The sequence below is a fragment of the Parasteatoda tepidariorum genome, chromosome 4, assembly GCF_982258835.1.
Source record: "Parasteatoda tepidariorum strain Cologne lab strain chromosome 4, Ptep-v5.0, whole genome shotgun sequence".
In the NCBI taxonomy this organism is placed as follows: Eukaryota; Metazoa; Arthropoda; class Arachnida; order Araneae; family Theridiidae; genus Parasteatoda; species Parasteatoda tepidariorum.
This window is the reverse complement of record NC_141758.1, coordinates 22,732,324-22,749,204: the sequence shown is the minus strand read 5'-3', so window position 1 is coordinate 22,749,204 and position 16,881 is coordinate 22,732,324. Positions and strand designations below refer to the sequence as shown.

Genomic DNA, 16,881 nt, shown 5'->3' with positions numbered 1-16,881 from the left:
TTTACGTGATTATTAATTAGGTAATTTTCACAATCAAATTTAAATTTTAATAAGATAAATAGCTTTTCTAATACCTAAAATTTAAAAATATAATTTTTTAACTTCCTGTAATTACTACGTCTCTTCAAAATTATGTTGAAAATTTCTGATGTTAAGAATATAAAATGTTTCATACCTTTTAAAATACACTTCTTTTTATAATCATTAATGAATAAAATACAAATAATATTTAATTCTTAAAGGAACTTCAACATTAGTTTTGGACAAATGAATTTTACTGTAATGTAAAAATATTTTTAAATTCTTGAATTTAACTTCATAGATACAACTGGAATGCGAATTGTCATAGCATTTGTGCTCATATTTTCGACCGCTCTTTAGAATGAGCTATTGCAAAAAGTTGCATAGATCTTACGAAAAAAAGAACAACTTAGTGTTCAAACGATATTGAGGAGCATTTAGAATGTCGAAGGCACCCTGGAAAAAAAAAAAAAAGGAAATAAATAAAATTCTGCTGCTTTTATCCTTGAGTTTCATACTAGGTTTATCAGGCATGTTGCAAATATTGATGAGCTTTCTTAGAGTTTTTAATATCAATGACGTTTGGAACAGTATAGTCGATTCTGGTAACGCTGTCATTAAACTATAAATGAAATTTCACCTAGAAAGAGTCGGCCCCGTTTGAGCTCCATCCTAAGCACACTTCTCTTCAAATACAATTAATTCATATATAAAATGTAGCAAATCAAAATTGAAACATAATTTATTGATTACCAGTTAACCTCACTATTTTCCTTATTAATAAGCAATGAAAACTCACCACTCATGCTCTAAGGAAAATCTTTTTCAATGGTGCATTAGAGTTCAAACAGCGATTTTAAAAATGAATAATTAAAAATAAATAATAAAAAGTACTGTTAAATTAATGGGGTAATGCCTTTTCATTCTATGCATGAATCATGGGGATAAGTATAGGCTTACTGTTTGCGGGTTGCAGCCCAAGAATAGTCAAAGGGTCATCTAAGAAACGACAAAAATAAATAAAATAAAAAAAGCTATATTCAATAATTTTTTGAAAAAAATGTCAAAATTCCAAAACTGCTAAACAGTATGAGAAAGAGCCATAGTGCAGATTATAAATAAAATGCCAATTCTATACATGCAGATAAAATAAAAATTATATATATATATTTTTTTTTATGCGTAAAAAATTAACTAAATATTTAACAAATCTCATTTTCTGTATTAAATGTATAAAAATTTATTTTAGCCATGATAAAAAAATGACAAAAAATAATTATATATGTGTAACCTGTTATGAAAAAAATGAAACTTTACTTTACTTGTAGCCTTTTTTTAAGACTATGTAAAAAAGCAGCTTCTTTTTTATATTAGGTTTTATTTCAAACCAAACTTTGAGTACATTAACATTGATACAAATGGTAAATAAATTAAGAATTTAATATACTTTTTATGACCATTTAAACTGTAGTTGATTTAGACTAAGAAGAAATAATACACTTCTCCATTTGATTACAAAACAAAAAATTATTATTTTAGGCTATAAAGTAGCAGTAACCATGTAAGCATAAACAAATACTGTTAATTCAAATAATAACAAACAATTTAATTCTATTTACTTAAGCTGATTTGAAATGAGATCCACAATCCCTTAAGATGTTCTTTGGTCTCTTTATGTTTCTAAACAAAGAATAAAAAATAAATGGCCTTTTAACATAAAACGATAGTTGTACTGTAAAAAAAATTTCTTCCTTCATGGTTCAGCATTCATACATAACTTTTTCAGAAAAAAAAAATATATATATGCTAGCAACATTTAGACCAATTTAAATTTGATATTCATCCAACACAAAACAATCCTATAAAAAAATTAAAAAAAAAAAACTTTAATGAAATAAAAATTAGAGTAAATTATTTACACTTTTTAATATTGTCATCAATAAACAAATTTTGTGTTTTATAAAATCATATTATGATTGTGAGAAATAGAGACACTTTTTAGAAAAGCCACACAATCTCCGGTACACAAAAAAATCAATTAAAATAGACACGAAAGCCACACATCAATTAAAACGAAAATGTATTCAAATTCATCTGAAAGTAAGATCCAGTCAGTGGTGTTACATCCTTTAGAACTGCTCTTAGAAGATATTAGAGGGTATGTTGTTATTTTGCAGTACAGTCAATGGTGGATACGATGTATTTTAGATGTAAATATAAACTACGAAGAAGTTAAGATACGTTTTCTACAGCCTCATGGACCCTTACTGTCATACTCGTGCCCATGGAAGCCTTTGATATTGAAAGTAAATAAATCACGGATCATTTAGAAGGTTGAAGTACTAACACCAACAGGTTAAGACTTTTTCATACCGTCTGATGAGATAAAAATAATTAACAAAAAAATAGCACTACATCATTCCTAACTATTTCATAAAATTTCATAATGCTTATATGTTTAAAAAATTACTAATTCTGTTCATAACATATTGTAACAGAGTTAATAATCATAATTTTAATTTTATAAATTATTTTCTATGAAATAAATGTTATTCATATCTTGTAACTATTTTACATATCAAAAGGCAAACCATCTTTTAATAAGAAAAATATAATACACTTGCTAAAAATAAAAATGTTATTTTCGATACATTTTAGGAGCCAAAAGTATGGGATAAATATTACTTTTGATATGAATGATCATTGATTTATATATCGGTTTAAGAATTTTAGGCTTTTTACTCAGTTTTCTACGTATATTGTATGAAATATCTTAAAGGGGAAAAAAGTTGTACAGCATACCACTTTCAATTAATAAAAATTTTGGTTTGCAATAATTAATGTTTTTTTTTTTTTTTTAAATTTCTATGCTACAAATTTGAAAGGTGTAGAAGAATGTTGCAGTCAATAAAAAATATTTCTTTCATAATTCTTTGAGATCACATATCACAGGTCAAAGGCCTAATCAGGTTGCTTTGAAAGTTGACCTAGCCTCAGAAAGTCATATAAGGTATCAAATGAAAGGTCTATTGCAATGGTGTTTCAAATCTTTTCTTAAACACCATTTACTTTCTTCTAAAGTAAAAAAAAAGTAACTTATAAAGTAAAGTTCTTAAAGTAACTTTTTTTAAGTAAAAAAAAAAAAAGTTGCAGTTATTTATATGCATGCAAGTTAGTGTTTTTTTCAATGAAAATTTTATTTTTTCAAGTGTTTATAACTTGGACAAATTTCAAATTAGAAACTGTTCGAATTGTTTACTTTATCATGTGTGCATGTTCCACCAAATTTCATTAAAATAGTAGGGGGGTCAGTTCAAAAGTGATTGATCTGTTGTGGAATGACTCATTATGAAATTTTTCCTTTGCTAATATTTCCTTCTACTTATTATATAAATATAATTCAAACTTTAAAGGATCTTTTTGATTGATAGTTTCTAAATCAAAAAATAAAAATTTTCACTCTTATATGCTTCAAATATAGATTTTTATATATTTATTATTTGATTGTTACAAAATTGTTTTTCTAATAAGGCAGTGGTAAGTTTAAAAAAAGCAACATTTTTATACTAGCCAATTGATGCACATTTGACCTAACTCTTAATACACAGCAGTAAATATGTAATCAAAAATCTAATCTATCATCATAAAAGTAAGTAGTCAACTATTCGAAAATAAATTTCATGTAACATGAATTTTTTTCATTTCCAATATTATTGTTATTTCCACAGAATTTTTATCATTTCAATATTATTATTTATCATGATGTGCTTAGATTCACAAATATATTAGATTCACAAATATATTATTACTTTTCATTACTTCCAAATAAATATAGAATAATTGATAACCACAGAAAAATTTTATCAATAATTTTTAACTCTTGCCATAGTTTTATTAACTAGCCATAATTTTATTTTATTAAAACTGCTCGTTACAAATTCATTTATAAAATGTTATAAGTAGAAACACTTTTAGTATCGAATAAACATAATATAATATAAACACTTAAACATCAATTTGAACTTTACTGCAGAATTATTTTTTATGTTACAATTACAATGCTTAATAATTAAGTACAAATGTTAGGAAATATGCATAGGATGATTAGACATTACATGGCATAATTATTCTTTTAATTTAGATCCGAATTTTCTTTTCCTTACAACAGAATGTAAGAAAATTATATAAATATTGCAGCTAAGCTTTTAAAAGAGAATACTTAATTTAAAAGTATTTAAGAACACCCGTTAACATACTCTTAATATCAAAATGACATATTTTATTTAAAAACAAATAATAAACATAGCAAAGAAAACATTCATTTTTATTGTTACATTTATAAATATCGAAAAATTCGAAAACATTTTCGCCTAATTTCTTTCTTAAACACAAATCTCCTCTTTTCCAGTGGCTGCTTACGAAATAAATGTAAACACAATCCATCAATGAACCAATTGTTTCATCACACCAAGTACGAGATTACGCGAGAACACAGACAGGCGTGCACAAAATTATTGAAATTTTTATTTTAATTCACAATAAACGCGATAACTTCCCAAATTCTTGCAACCATGAGTGATAGTCAACAGCCAATCACAGTGCGAAAAGCCCATTGATCCGACGTTATCATCTCCTTGTTGCCATTCTGTAGTAGAAACTATGGTTTAAAATTAGTTACCAATTCCTTAAAAGATAGAGACCCGAATAATTTAGGTGTTAACTGTGTCATCCAATTGAACTTAATACTGTGTTGTTATGCGTGATTCTAAATTGAAGCAGAAATTTGCCCTTACCTACTTTCAAAATGTAAATAAACTAAAGCCTCCTTTTCGCTCAAGAACTTGAGAAACTATACTATAAAGTATTAAATAAATAGTCTAAGGATTTGCTTAGATATATTTTTATGAATAAATATCCTATACAATGATCCATATTTCTGCTTAAATAGAAACAACAAAAAGTTATGTAAGAGGTATAAATAAAAAGTTGAATGCATGCATGAACTTGCTACATTGTTCAACCATGTACTTTAGATAATCTTTGCTTATATTTATTTGCTGAAAACTTTGAAATATTTATAATGTGTTTCTTGTATTTGTTTCTGTATTATAAATGTTTCTTGTAAAATAAGTTGCGGAGGATTCCAGTAAATATAAAAATGTGTCAGTTTTTTTTTTCTGACATCAATTATTCTTGCCCTTTGTTTTTCATGTCAGAATATCATAAATTGTTAAATTATAGTGGAGGTAATGGGGGTAATCCATCATCTGACACAATTATCTTCTATTGAGTTAAACAAGTTTTGGACAATTCTCATCGCAATTCCATGCTGTGTGCTGTTCTTTATGTGACGCTGAGCCAGAGACTGGATCTATCCTATGTAGGTAAATGACCAAATAAAGTGAATCCAAATACTGCGTGCAACGAAGTTTTAAAGTGGAAATAATGCAGTGATCTGCCACATTTGTCTACGATAAATAGAGAGAATTTACTTTTTTCAAATTCTTTAATAACTAAATATGTTAGCCGTTTCTGCAGTAGTTGTTTAACTTTTCATTTAAACCTTAAGAAGGCATTGCGCCGCCGCAACGGAACTTTTCGAATTGTAAGTAGTGTCAAGGCAATAATTTGCTCAAGTTGGAGAAAATGAGCTTTTTGTGGCAAAATGATGAAGATAATGATTTGTGTTTAATACTATTATTAAAATAATTATTAAATGTCGGTAATAATGAAAAAATTTTATTGTGATCAATTATTTTCTTACTTTCTGTATTAATGCCTTCATCCTACCAATTTTGCAGGTTTACCAAAAATAAGGAAGCAGCTTGGAAAAGATTCAGTGAGTCAGATATCTTAACTTATTGATTCTTATAAATAAGTTTGTGTGTTCCATCTGGCTCAACACATTTTCATTTCCTTTCCATCATGTAAGTACTTTAAAGATTTTCTTCTAAATTCTAGACTCTTCTAGATTCTAAATTTTTCTTTTAAGTTAGCTCCTTTATTTATTTCAAATGATTTAACTTGCATCACATAGCATATTTTACTACTAATAAATCAAGCAAGAAACTGCCTGCTGACAAAAATTTTTTTGCTTTTTCATATTTAGGATGGAACATATATTAATTTTCAGCAATGAAAAAAAATGTTTTTTTGGGTCGAGAATTCGAAAAAATTTTTTAGTTTGAAGTGGTTAAAAAAATAATAATAATTTTTCCCCTTACGGGGAAGTTTATTTTCTTTATTTTTTTCCATTCTGCATTGTACAGAAATATATTAAATACAAGAGTGCAGGAAATTCTTAGAGCCTAATACTTTAACATTTCCCAAGCACAAAAATTTTTTGGTTCGAAATTTCTGCCAAAATTTTAAGTCTTTTTTTTTTACGTTATTTTTTCAAAATATTCATAGGAAGTTAAATCTGTATTTTATTAGCATTTTCCTCATTATTTAACTTGAATCCGCGCAATTCTTAAATGAACTAGCAAATGTGTTAAAAATAACAGAGAGATCAAAACATCCATTATTGAAATTGTAATAATTTATGAAATTAAGTTTAAAGTCCAACTTATAAACTTGAAATTTTAAACTGACACGAAGTTATTTGTGTTATATTTAACATAGCAGAAAATATTTCCTTTTTTTTTTTTAGAAAATTAGTATGACATAAGGAATTAAAGTTTTTTTTAGCATTTTAGACCAAAAAATTTCCCTAAGGATGCCTGGATTTCACCATTACCTTTTTCTTGCAATCAGACATATTCTGCATCCCAGATTAAATATAATAATTTAGTATCGTAATTTCTGTATGAGGCAGATTCTAAGTATAACTTACATTATTATATCTAAATAGATCTCAAATCGCCTCAAGTAATCAATTCTTTTTCTTCATTCTAATTAACTTTTTCTTCATTATCATATATCTTTACTTCATTATCATATACTTTTTCTTCAATATCATAAATTTCTCTTAAAATTTCATTCAGTTTATAGTACATAATTCATTTTAGAAGCCATTATTATTAAAATTATTGTCAATTTTCAATGAATACAATAATATTCATTGAAGGTTGAAAAAAGGTTGTATACTAAATTATAGGTACAACCTTTGTCTTAAAGCAAGTTTCTCTAAATATTTTTTTTTTCTTTTCACAATATTTTTTGGAAGCATTTTACTATTATCTAATTCAAATGCTACCTACTGCAAAATATAAAGTCTTAAATTATTTGCCATTTAGTTTTTTAATGTAATTAATTAGTTAATGTAATTACTTTCTTAGCTAAAATACTTTTGTGTTTTGCAGATATGCTACTAATGAAGACTTAATTCTATCCTTCTTCATTTACTTAAATTTTTATTAATATTATATAATATATATTAAATATGTTTTTTTTTATGCTTTTGTTCTGATTCCCATTTTCGTCATATTTTTAAATGTTGATGTTTTCAATGTAGTTTCAAATGCTTATAAATTTGAATGAATTATATTATATCTTAAAAAGGATTTTTAATACACTTCTTATGTTGCTTAGAGTACCAATACTGTAATTTAAAACTAAATCTACATCATAATCTTTAAGGGAAAAAATGTAATTATTTTTATATTTATATAAATATTAATTTCTTTTCAGTATTGTTTAAATGAAGATGCTACGACATTCTTTTCTGCAACCAAGATTGATGAATATATCTCATTACTTTTTTCAAGAAGTGTACAATATTGGAAAGACACATTTATCATCACCTCAATGTGTTAGTTTACTAAATAAGACAAAATTTCTTCAAGTTCCATCATTACACACATCTGCAAAAGTGCATTGTAAAAAACATGAAATGGAAGTATCCCAAAAAGATTTGGCCTCTAGAGAACATTATTTTAGAGAAATTAAATCAAAAGATAAAGAAACGTTCTTAAAAGTCATGAAAACCTTCGATACTCCTGATAAACTTAGAAGAGGCCATGTTGAATTTATTTACGCTGCCTTGAAATGCATGGAAGTTTACGGAGTTAATTTTGATCTAGAATCATACAAAAAATTGATGGATGTGTTTCCAAAAGGAAAAATGCTTCCAAGAAATCTTATTCAAGCTGAGTTCTTTCATTATCCAAGACAACAAGATTGTGCCATTGTTCTTTTAGATCAAATGGAATATTATGGTAATTTAAATATTTTTTTTATTTTATTGAAATTTTCACATGAAATCTTCCTGTTTTTTATGTTGATTTATATGGGATTTATTATGCCTAACTGAGAAGCTGGAAAATACAGGGTAATTAAAATAAGCTAAAAAGATTTAGAAAATAGGAATACTTTTTCTAAAAACCAACACAAAACTATAACTACCTGGAAAAATTAAAATTACGAGCCTTTTTTTTTAAGAATACATATAGCACAATAAACACAAAAAGATAAGAGAGAAAATTGAAAATTAAAAAGTTTTATTTACTGTGCATAAGCTGCAAGAATATGAAAAATCATAAAATAAGTTAAAAATATAGAGAAAATCTATATATATAAAATCTATATATTAGCACTGGCCGATGTTAAGATTTTGGCATCACTATGTATCGCCACTCTAACATCGCAATATTTCGATAAATTGTGATGTTTCGTTTCACTAATATTTTTTATTGTGTCATATTGCACTTTTTTATTGATAAGTTGAAGAAATTACATTCTTGTACTAAACTCAATCCTCAGTTCCCTTACAAGAAATGCTATAAATTCATCTAGTTATTAACAACTGCATTTTAAAAAACAATGAATCACAACAATCTGGAAGCTTTTATTGTAACTTGTTAAAATCTATTTCTTTTAATGTTTGAAAACTTTTTACAATACAATTATGATTTTAATGAAGATTGATTGATACTTTTTGAACTAAAGATAGCATACTTTAATTTTTCATGTTTTTTAACTTTTAAATTATGAGATATTTTTGTTAAAAAAATTTTTTATAAGTTTAGGGGAAGTATTTAAGCTTAAAAGTTCAATTTGTATGTGTATAAGTGGGATATAACATGATATTGAATAATGTAAATAAAAATGTAATAGTTGGAGAGTTCGGGATTTTGTTGCATATTCAATTTAAATTTTCTTTTTATTATTTGTCTACCAATTACAAATCTAATGTTTTCTTAATTTATAAATTGTGCTGAGTGTATTATTATGCTTGTGGAATACTCATGGAATTTTTTTTCTTTCAGAAATTCAGTATGAACCATGCCTAATTGTGCTTGTATTGCTTATTTGTTATATTTTTTCCATAAAAAGCTTTTTTGTTGTTGTGTATACTTGATGTTGCTCCTTTAAATAGTTGAAATTCTAACTCATCTAATCATTTTTTCAGTCATACTAAGTGTAATTAACTTGGAATTTAAATTTTCTTATATTTTGCTATAGATAATAAAAAATGTAACTTCGAAATTAATTACATTAAGTTAAAAGGTGTTCCAAAACCTATCTCATGTTTTTGCCTTAGTATCTTAATTTTTTATGGCCTAGATTGTTTCTATAATTTGTTTTCAAAATCTTTTTAATGGTCGAACAGTTTTCTCATTTCTTAGCGATTTTATATTACTCACTTGATCAAAAATTATTTTATGTCAGAGATATTAATATATTATTTCTTGACTTTAATATAAAAACAAAAAATTGTGATAATATTCCAGTAAAGAGAAGCTGAGAACTCAAAAATATTTTACAGCTAAGAAAAAAATTTCTAGTTTTGTTGATATTGCACACTATTGAAAATGCTTTTTAAATATTATATGCTTTGATAAATGATTGATTAAAAATGTTATTTAATGTATTAGAAGAATAAAATAGCAGTTTTAAGTAGATTAACTTTATTTTGAACATTTCTCATCGATTGAGTCATAACTAATCCATATGTAACTGTAAATTTAAAATCTCTTAAAATAAGTTTATAAATCTTGATAGATATACAAATTTATCAATTTAAATTGATTTACTATTTAAATTTTATGCATAATTCAACTAATTATAATTATTTTTATGCCCACTTACAGTAATTTTTGCTTTTTCTCTGACTTACTTTATTACTATAGTTTTAAAACTTGAACCTGTTTAAAAGTAAAAGTTCTAGTGATTATATTCATATTATACATCATCGTCAACATAATTATATATTGGTATTTCCGAACTTTTTCAATTGATACTAAATTTTTTAAGTTGTAGTTTGTAATAGATTAGTTCATTTGGCTTGCTTTTTTAACTAATATATTTTTTTTTTTTTATGATTATTAATATGAAATATAATTATTTTTTTGTTGATAAATGAGGGCTTTTTAGACTTAGTTTGCTAATTTAGTTTATATCTATTGTTAGAAAATTTATTTTAAATCTGTTTTAAATTAATTATTTATTTATTTATTTTTTTTTTTTTTTTTTTTGAGTAGAAAGCAAATATTTTTAGCCATGAAAGTTTTTGTTTACTTTTTTTATTTATATTTATTTAAAAAGTTTAATTACATTTTTATTGGAAGGGTTATTTGTTTTAATTTTTATTGCAAATAAATATAGTATAATATGAACATTATGTATACTTAAAATTTAATCAAAATTTTTAAAAAATGCTTGTTTAGATTTTATTCCATTTGCGGGGAGTTAATATTTTTTTTCTAGAACTTGCACTCCTTTTTCTTCATTAATTAATAAGACCGTTTCAAGGGTTTTGAAATATAATGTAACACTCTTTTTCTATGCAATGCACACGAAAAAGACTACCTAAGAAGTAATTAGTAACAATATAAAATATTAACTATCAACCATAAGGTTTTTGATGTTTTTTCCAATCATATTCTCCAATTGTGATTTGTTTTATAAATTTATTGTTGTATAAATGTGTTCCCAAATGTATATATTTTTTATAGTTTCTTTATGACAAGGAATCTAAATGCATATATTAATTTGTGGATTAATGTATGTCAAATATGTGCATTTATTGCAATTAATTGTAAATATAAGGATAGAGAAGAAAAGTTTATCATATTTTATTGCTGTCTAATTAAATCATTTATTCTATAATCATTTACATTAATTAATTTATCCTGTCAGGATAAAGTTTACTGTCTTTTTTTTAAAAAAAAGCTAAACCATATTTTATTTGGTAATTTTGACTTTCATTTAAGGTTAACTTTTTATTTCTGTAATAGGGGCCGTTCAAAAAGTACGTACACAAAAATGGAGAAATTTTAAACCCCTCCCCCCCCTTCGTACATTACCGTACATAAGGTCTTACTCCCCCCCCCCTTAGAGTACGTACATTTTATTAGTCTACCCCCCTTTTTCATAAAAATTAAAATAATTATGTTTTAAATAAAATTAAATATTTACTTAAAGAGGGTGTAGGATAAAGTCAAATTTAAATTTGGTGTATGTTTATAAAGTACGTACTTTGTATAATACCTCCCCCCCTCCCCATCGTACAAAACCGTACATAATAGCAAATCCCCTCCCCCCCCCCTTCGGGATGTACGTACTTTTTGAACGGACCCATATCTATTTTTTAATGAATTTTCTATACTTCTATTAAAATTTTTTTATTTATTTTAAATGTAGGTGTTTGCCCAGACAGAGAAATGGTTGAGATCGTTAAGAATGTGTTTGGAAAAAGCTCACATGTTTACAAAAAATTAGTTCGCATGATGTACTGGATGCCTAAACTTAAAAATATTAATCCATATTTGATGCCGGATCCAATGCCCGCTGATCCTCGAGAACTTGCCAGATTAGCTCTGAAAAAAATGTCTGTAGATATCCGAACAAAGATTACAGAATATGAAGTAATTATAAATTCTGTATTTAATTGTATAAATTTAATTTTGTTAATTTAATTTTTTTGTTACATTGTGCAACTTATGGTCTGGGAGCCAAATATGACTTTTGAGCTTTTTGACTGGGCTTCTAACCAATCCTAAACTTGAAAAAATATATCTAAAATTTTACAGAAATATAAGTAAAGTAAAAACGGAATAAAATGTTATTTATTGCAAATTTGTACAATTGAAATAAAAAGAAATTTCCAAAAAGAGAAATTTAAAAAATAATTTTCCAAAAGCTATTTTTAAATATTACATTAATCTGATGCTATATTAGTTATAAATTTTGTTTATAGAAAAGTGGTATTTTTAAGGTTATTGAAGCCTTTAATTTTTTATTTTCCACCCCTATTAATATTTACCTATAAATGTGCGGCACAAATTTCTTGTACCTTTATTTGTTTTATTTTAATTAAATACTTTTATATATTTATTGTTTTTATTTTCATCATCTCTTTTTGCTTAAAAAAATTAATTTATACATTAAAATAATACTTTTTTTTTTACATGGGAGTAAATACAATCTAAATTTTTACTATTACAGGTTTGTATAATTAAATTGCCAACAAAGATGATATTCTTTCCTTTGACTTGTTATTTGAAAAAGATTGTGGATCCCAGTTTTTATATAATATTTTATTGTAATTGGGGAACAGTGAATCATCTCAGCTTTTTTCAAATAATGTCATTCTGATGAATATTATATGTGATGTAAGTAAATTATACATCAGATGCAACTTTCTTTTTGAAAAATTTATTTTGTCCAAAACTTAAATTTCTTATTGACGGAAGGCTTCTTTTATTAATAATAGTCAACTTTTTTATATCCATTGCCCACTTTTGTATTTGTATTAGTAAACTTTTTCTAACCACCCACCATCTTATTTAGCCATCCACTGGTTCCACTATAATTTAGATTTATAAAGTGAGGAATTTACTTTATTAAATTGTTGTCACAGTGTTTCAGTATTTTAAAGCAAATAATACTCTAAACCTTCAAATTCTATAAATCTTTGTTGCCTCTGCAAACTAACCACCTTATCTGGCTTTTAGCCTGGGGATTTTTCTCCTTTATTTAAAGTGGTAGTAGAATTTTTGTTTTTACATACATTTGATATTAAAAAAAACATTTGCCCACCACAATCTGTAAATAATTAACCAATATACAATGTCTATCAGCTAAATAAAATCGCTTTGATTTTTCGCCATTATTAGACTGAATAAAAAATTAACATGTGCATTATAAATGTCTTTATCTAAACACACATTTACAGGGAGTAACTAACTTGCATAAAGAAAGAACATTGATTAAATAAAAAAGATGTTCCATCAATATGAAGCCACTTATTATTATTACCACCATATTTTTTATCTGACTTAAAATATGTAATCTTGCATATCATTTATCAATCTCAGGCATTATAATTATTCTGAGTTTCAATGATGGCAGTTATCAATTTTACCACTTACTGAAACTGCTTCTTTTTTCTATATAAAGCCTTACTGAGGTAAGCCCTTCATGTTTTCTTAGGGATTGAAATCATAAGAAAGGGGAGGTCATTCTATGCATGCACCCTATTATGCAAAAACCACCAATTTGAAGATTTGACAGCGTAAATGAAGGCATTCTCTTGCTGGAAAAATCGAACTTAGTTCAAATTTCTGTAAATGAGCTTCTAATATTTTTCTTAATAATTGGTAACCTTTGTACAATCTGGGAGAAAAGCTACTTTAAGTTTAACGCTTTAGCATTTATGAGCTTTCGCATTGTTGTCACTTTAGTGAAGATTTTGTCATCTACCATTTCATTTTATATATCCTACAAAAAATTTTAAAGATAAAAATAAATTAGCAGTAGCCCATATTAAAAGCTATCCACAAACAAAGGAGAGTAGAAAATAAAAGAATTAAGACAGAACAGAGTGACAGAAACTGTTTTGTGTGCTTTTGCTATGACATGAGAAAATAAATAAGAGGATTTCTTAAGATGAGAGCTCATTAACCAATTATGGGAAAGTTTCAGAAATGGTAGTAAACATAATCTAGCCTCTCATTCTGGTTTTATGGTAAGGTTACGTTAAATAAATAATGTTATAAATATTTTTTTAATTAATGCTAAAGACATTTCTTATTTCATTGTTTTTGTTTAAATAGTTAAATTGAAAGTTAAGTTCAGTATCAATCAAAAAAATCTGAATAAAAGCATGAAAACAGGAGCACTGACTTGTGGGGAGTAGGAACCAAGTTAACTAACTCTGCTTTTATAAGAATAAATTTGTGCTGTTTCAATGAATAACTTGTATTTATTAAGTAAAAAAAATTCTGTTCACATAAATGGATAATGTAGTTCTTCTGTAAAATGTCATTCCTTGTCACCCTATATTTACATTCTGCCAGCCAAACCTGACACAACTGCCTTGATGCTCACCTCCATAGACTTATGATCTTTCCCAATTTCACAATTTTCAAATTGTGTCTTGTGCAGGGAGGACTCCCCAATGAATGCTGAGCATCTCGGGATCTAACCCGCAGTTACTAGCAACATCTATGACAGATACTGGAATGCTAGGGAACAGTGGCAGGCACTGCTAACTGACTGATTTTCTCTTGATATTTCTATTGTTGATATTCTATTTAATGTTTCTTTGCTCTAATTATTTTTATATTCTGAATATTTTAATGTTTTAAAATTTTTTTTAATTGTTCTTATTCCTTATGGGTCTGTGCGGAGTGTTTTTACACTCCGGCAAATGAGACACATCAAGGACTGCTGCTAGAAATTTTAAAAAAAAAGAAAAACATTTTGCCAGCCAGGTGGCCATGCGGTCAGTCTGCTTGACTGCAAAAACCAATGGTTGCCTGTTTGAATCCCTCTCAGTGCATGATGTTTGTGTGTTGTCCTCTGATGTGTGAATGTGGCCCACTCTATGAACGAATTTTTGGCTGTGTGGTATGGATGGCTTAGGGTCATAGGTGGTCATAGTAACATTAAATGAACAACAGTTCTGTCATCTTCTGAGGCGAAGAATGTGAAGTACAATGCCTGCTGTTGGAAGAAAAAAAAATGCATTCTATTTCATTTTATCACCATTAACATTCAATGTTTTTATTTTATTACCTATGAGATTTGAAAATGAAATTCAATTTTTTTTCTACCTAAACCAAAATATGCATTTCTTATTTTAAAGTTGTGATTTATTTATTAGGCTAAGGAGATAGAAGAATCCAATGATAAAACATGGATTATGAGTGCTCAAAGTCCTGTACAACAGAAACTAATTCAGCAACATCCTGTAGAAAAAGCTCTTTTTATTGAAGGCCCGTCATTGGTTTGGTTGAAAAGATTATCAATGTCCTACTTTGTCTTGCGTGCCGATCCCAAATTCTATCCAGATTTAGAAGTTGATGATGATGGTATGCCTTATTTTCTGCTTCAATATTGTGTGCATTGTGGAAACATCACTATTATTTTTTTTATAAGAAAAAAAATTTTTTTACTGAAATTTATTAATTATATATATAATATATTAATGATGAAAATTTATTTTTGTATAAGGATGCATGTTTTGACTGTATTTAAAATAATTCATTAAAAAAAGGGGGTAACTAATGATGTACGTAAAATTCTGTATATTTTTTTCTAAATTTTTGGCTACTTTAGAGACGCCTTGTGATATATTTTAAGTAAAAATAATATTTTTTAAATAATTTTGACGGAGTTTTTCTTTTTCAGATGTTACAAATTTGTCTTTATTTATGTTTGGCGAACCTAAGCCTAAAGAATTGGTTTTAGCTCCCTCTTCTGTACATGAACAAGAAGACGGCATTATTATGGCAATGTGCTGTACAGGGACATCCAGTAAAGACTCCCTTTTATCTTGGATTCGTTTTTTGCAAAAGTCAAATCCTAAGTTGGACAATATTCCTGTTCTTTTCAAGATAAAATCCTCACCCACAACACTGGTTTCTGTGAATGCAGAAAAAATTGGAGAAGAAGCTAAGCCAGTTGAAGAAGATGCTAAGTCATAAAAAATACTTCCTGTTAAACTTTTAAATTTTAGATTTTTTTTTTAAATAGAATTAAAATATGACATTAAATAATTTATCAATCACAGATATGTTAGTATGATTTTTTTTCTAAGTTCTACATTTCTTAATTTAATTCTCCATTAAAATCTTATTAAACAAGGTGAATTATACATGTCTTCAATTCTCCACTATCATCTCAGTGAACAAAATAAATTCTGTATTCTCCATTTCAAAATATCCATTTCGTAATATCCATTTCAAAATAATTCTCCAGTACTCCATTATAATTTTACTGAAAAATATACTATCACTTACTGTTTTCAATTAAAAACGAAATCTCAATAGACTAACACATTCTGTTACGTTTGACAAATACTATCAGCACATTTTTATTGAAGAATAATTATTAAAAATATGCTTTTGTAACAATGAGGATATTACCGAGTTCCCAAAGAATAATGAATGAAAATAATATTTTTAACTGCTAGCTAAACCATTCAGTGTGATTACTGATCGGGAAAGTCACGAATTTAAAAAAGGGTTTTGAAAGTCACGATCTTTTTTTGTTTCAAGCTCTTCAAGAAGTGATAATTCAGATTCAAAATTTGCGTGTTGTAATAATATTATATTGATCATATTGAAATATTAAAAATCCTGTTGAAAATCGATAAGTAACTTTCGAAGAAGCGACCTGAAATTGATTGAGAGCTTATTCAAATTTATCAATCTTTAAAATTGAAAGAATTTGTTCTTTATTATGTTTATAACTTTTTATATGAATACATTTTTATTTGCAATTTAGCTGCAAATTTAATATGTCCTTTGTGAAATTGCAAAGTTGGGTAAAACAAGTTTTTTTTTAAATTTCTGAACACCAAACCTTCAGGCAAGTGTTCTAAACCTCAATCTGAAACCAAATGTGCAGATTCGAACTTCAGGGCTATCATGTCAACTGATTTGAAAGGTTTCACCAAAACGAGGTCGA

At 26.6% G+C, this 16,881-nt stretch overlaps 1 protein-coding gene across 2 annotated transcripts; it reads left to right on the top strand.

Moving 5' to 3' along the window:
• The first annotated feature begins 4,763 nt into the window (after positions 1-4,763).
• Positions 4,764-15,981, top strand: ECSIT (evolutionarily conserved signaling intermediate in Toll pathway, mitochondrial). Of its 2 annotated transcripts, none has more exons than XM_021145236.4 (6): positions 4,764-4,993; positions 5,823-5,948; positions 7,654-8,180; positions 11,608-11,831; positions 15,074-15,281; positions 15,601-15,981. In XM_021145236.4, exons 3-6 carry the CDS (start codon positions 7,664-7,666, stop codon positions 15,894-15,896), a joined length of 1,245 nt encoding a protein of 414 aa, XP_021000895.3. In that variant the 5' UTR covers positions 4,764-4,993; positions 5,823-5,948; positions 7,654-7,663; the 3' UTR covers positions 15,897-15,981. The 2 variants fall into 2 exon arrangements, with proteins under 2 accessions (XP_021000895.3, XP_071038133.2); XM_071182032.2 differs by having other exon boundaries at positions 4,817-4,986.
• The last annotated feature ends 900 nt before the right edge of the window (positions 15,982-16,881 follow it).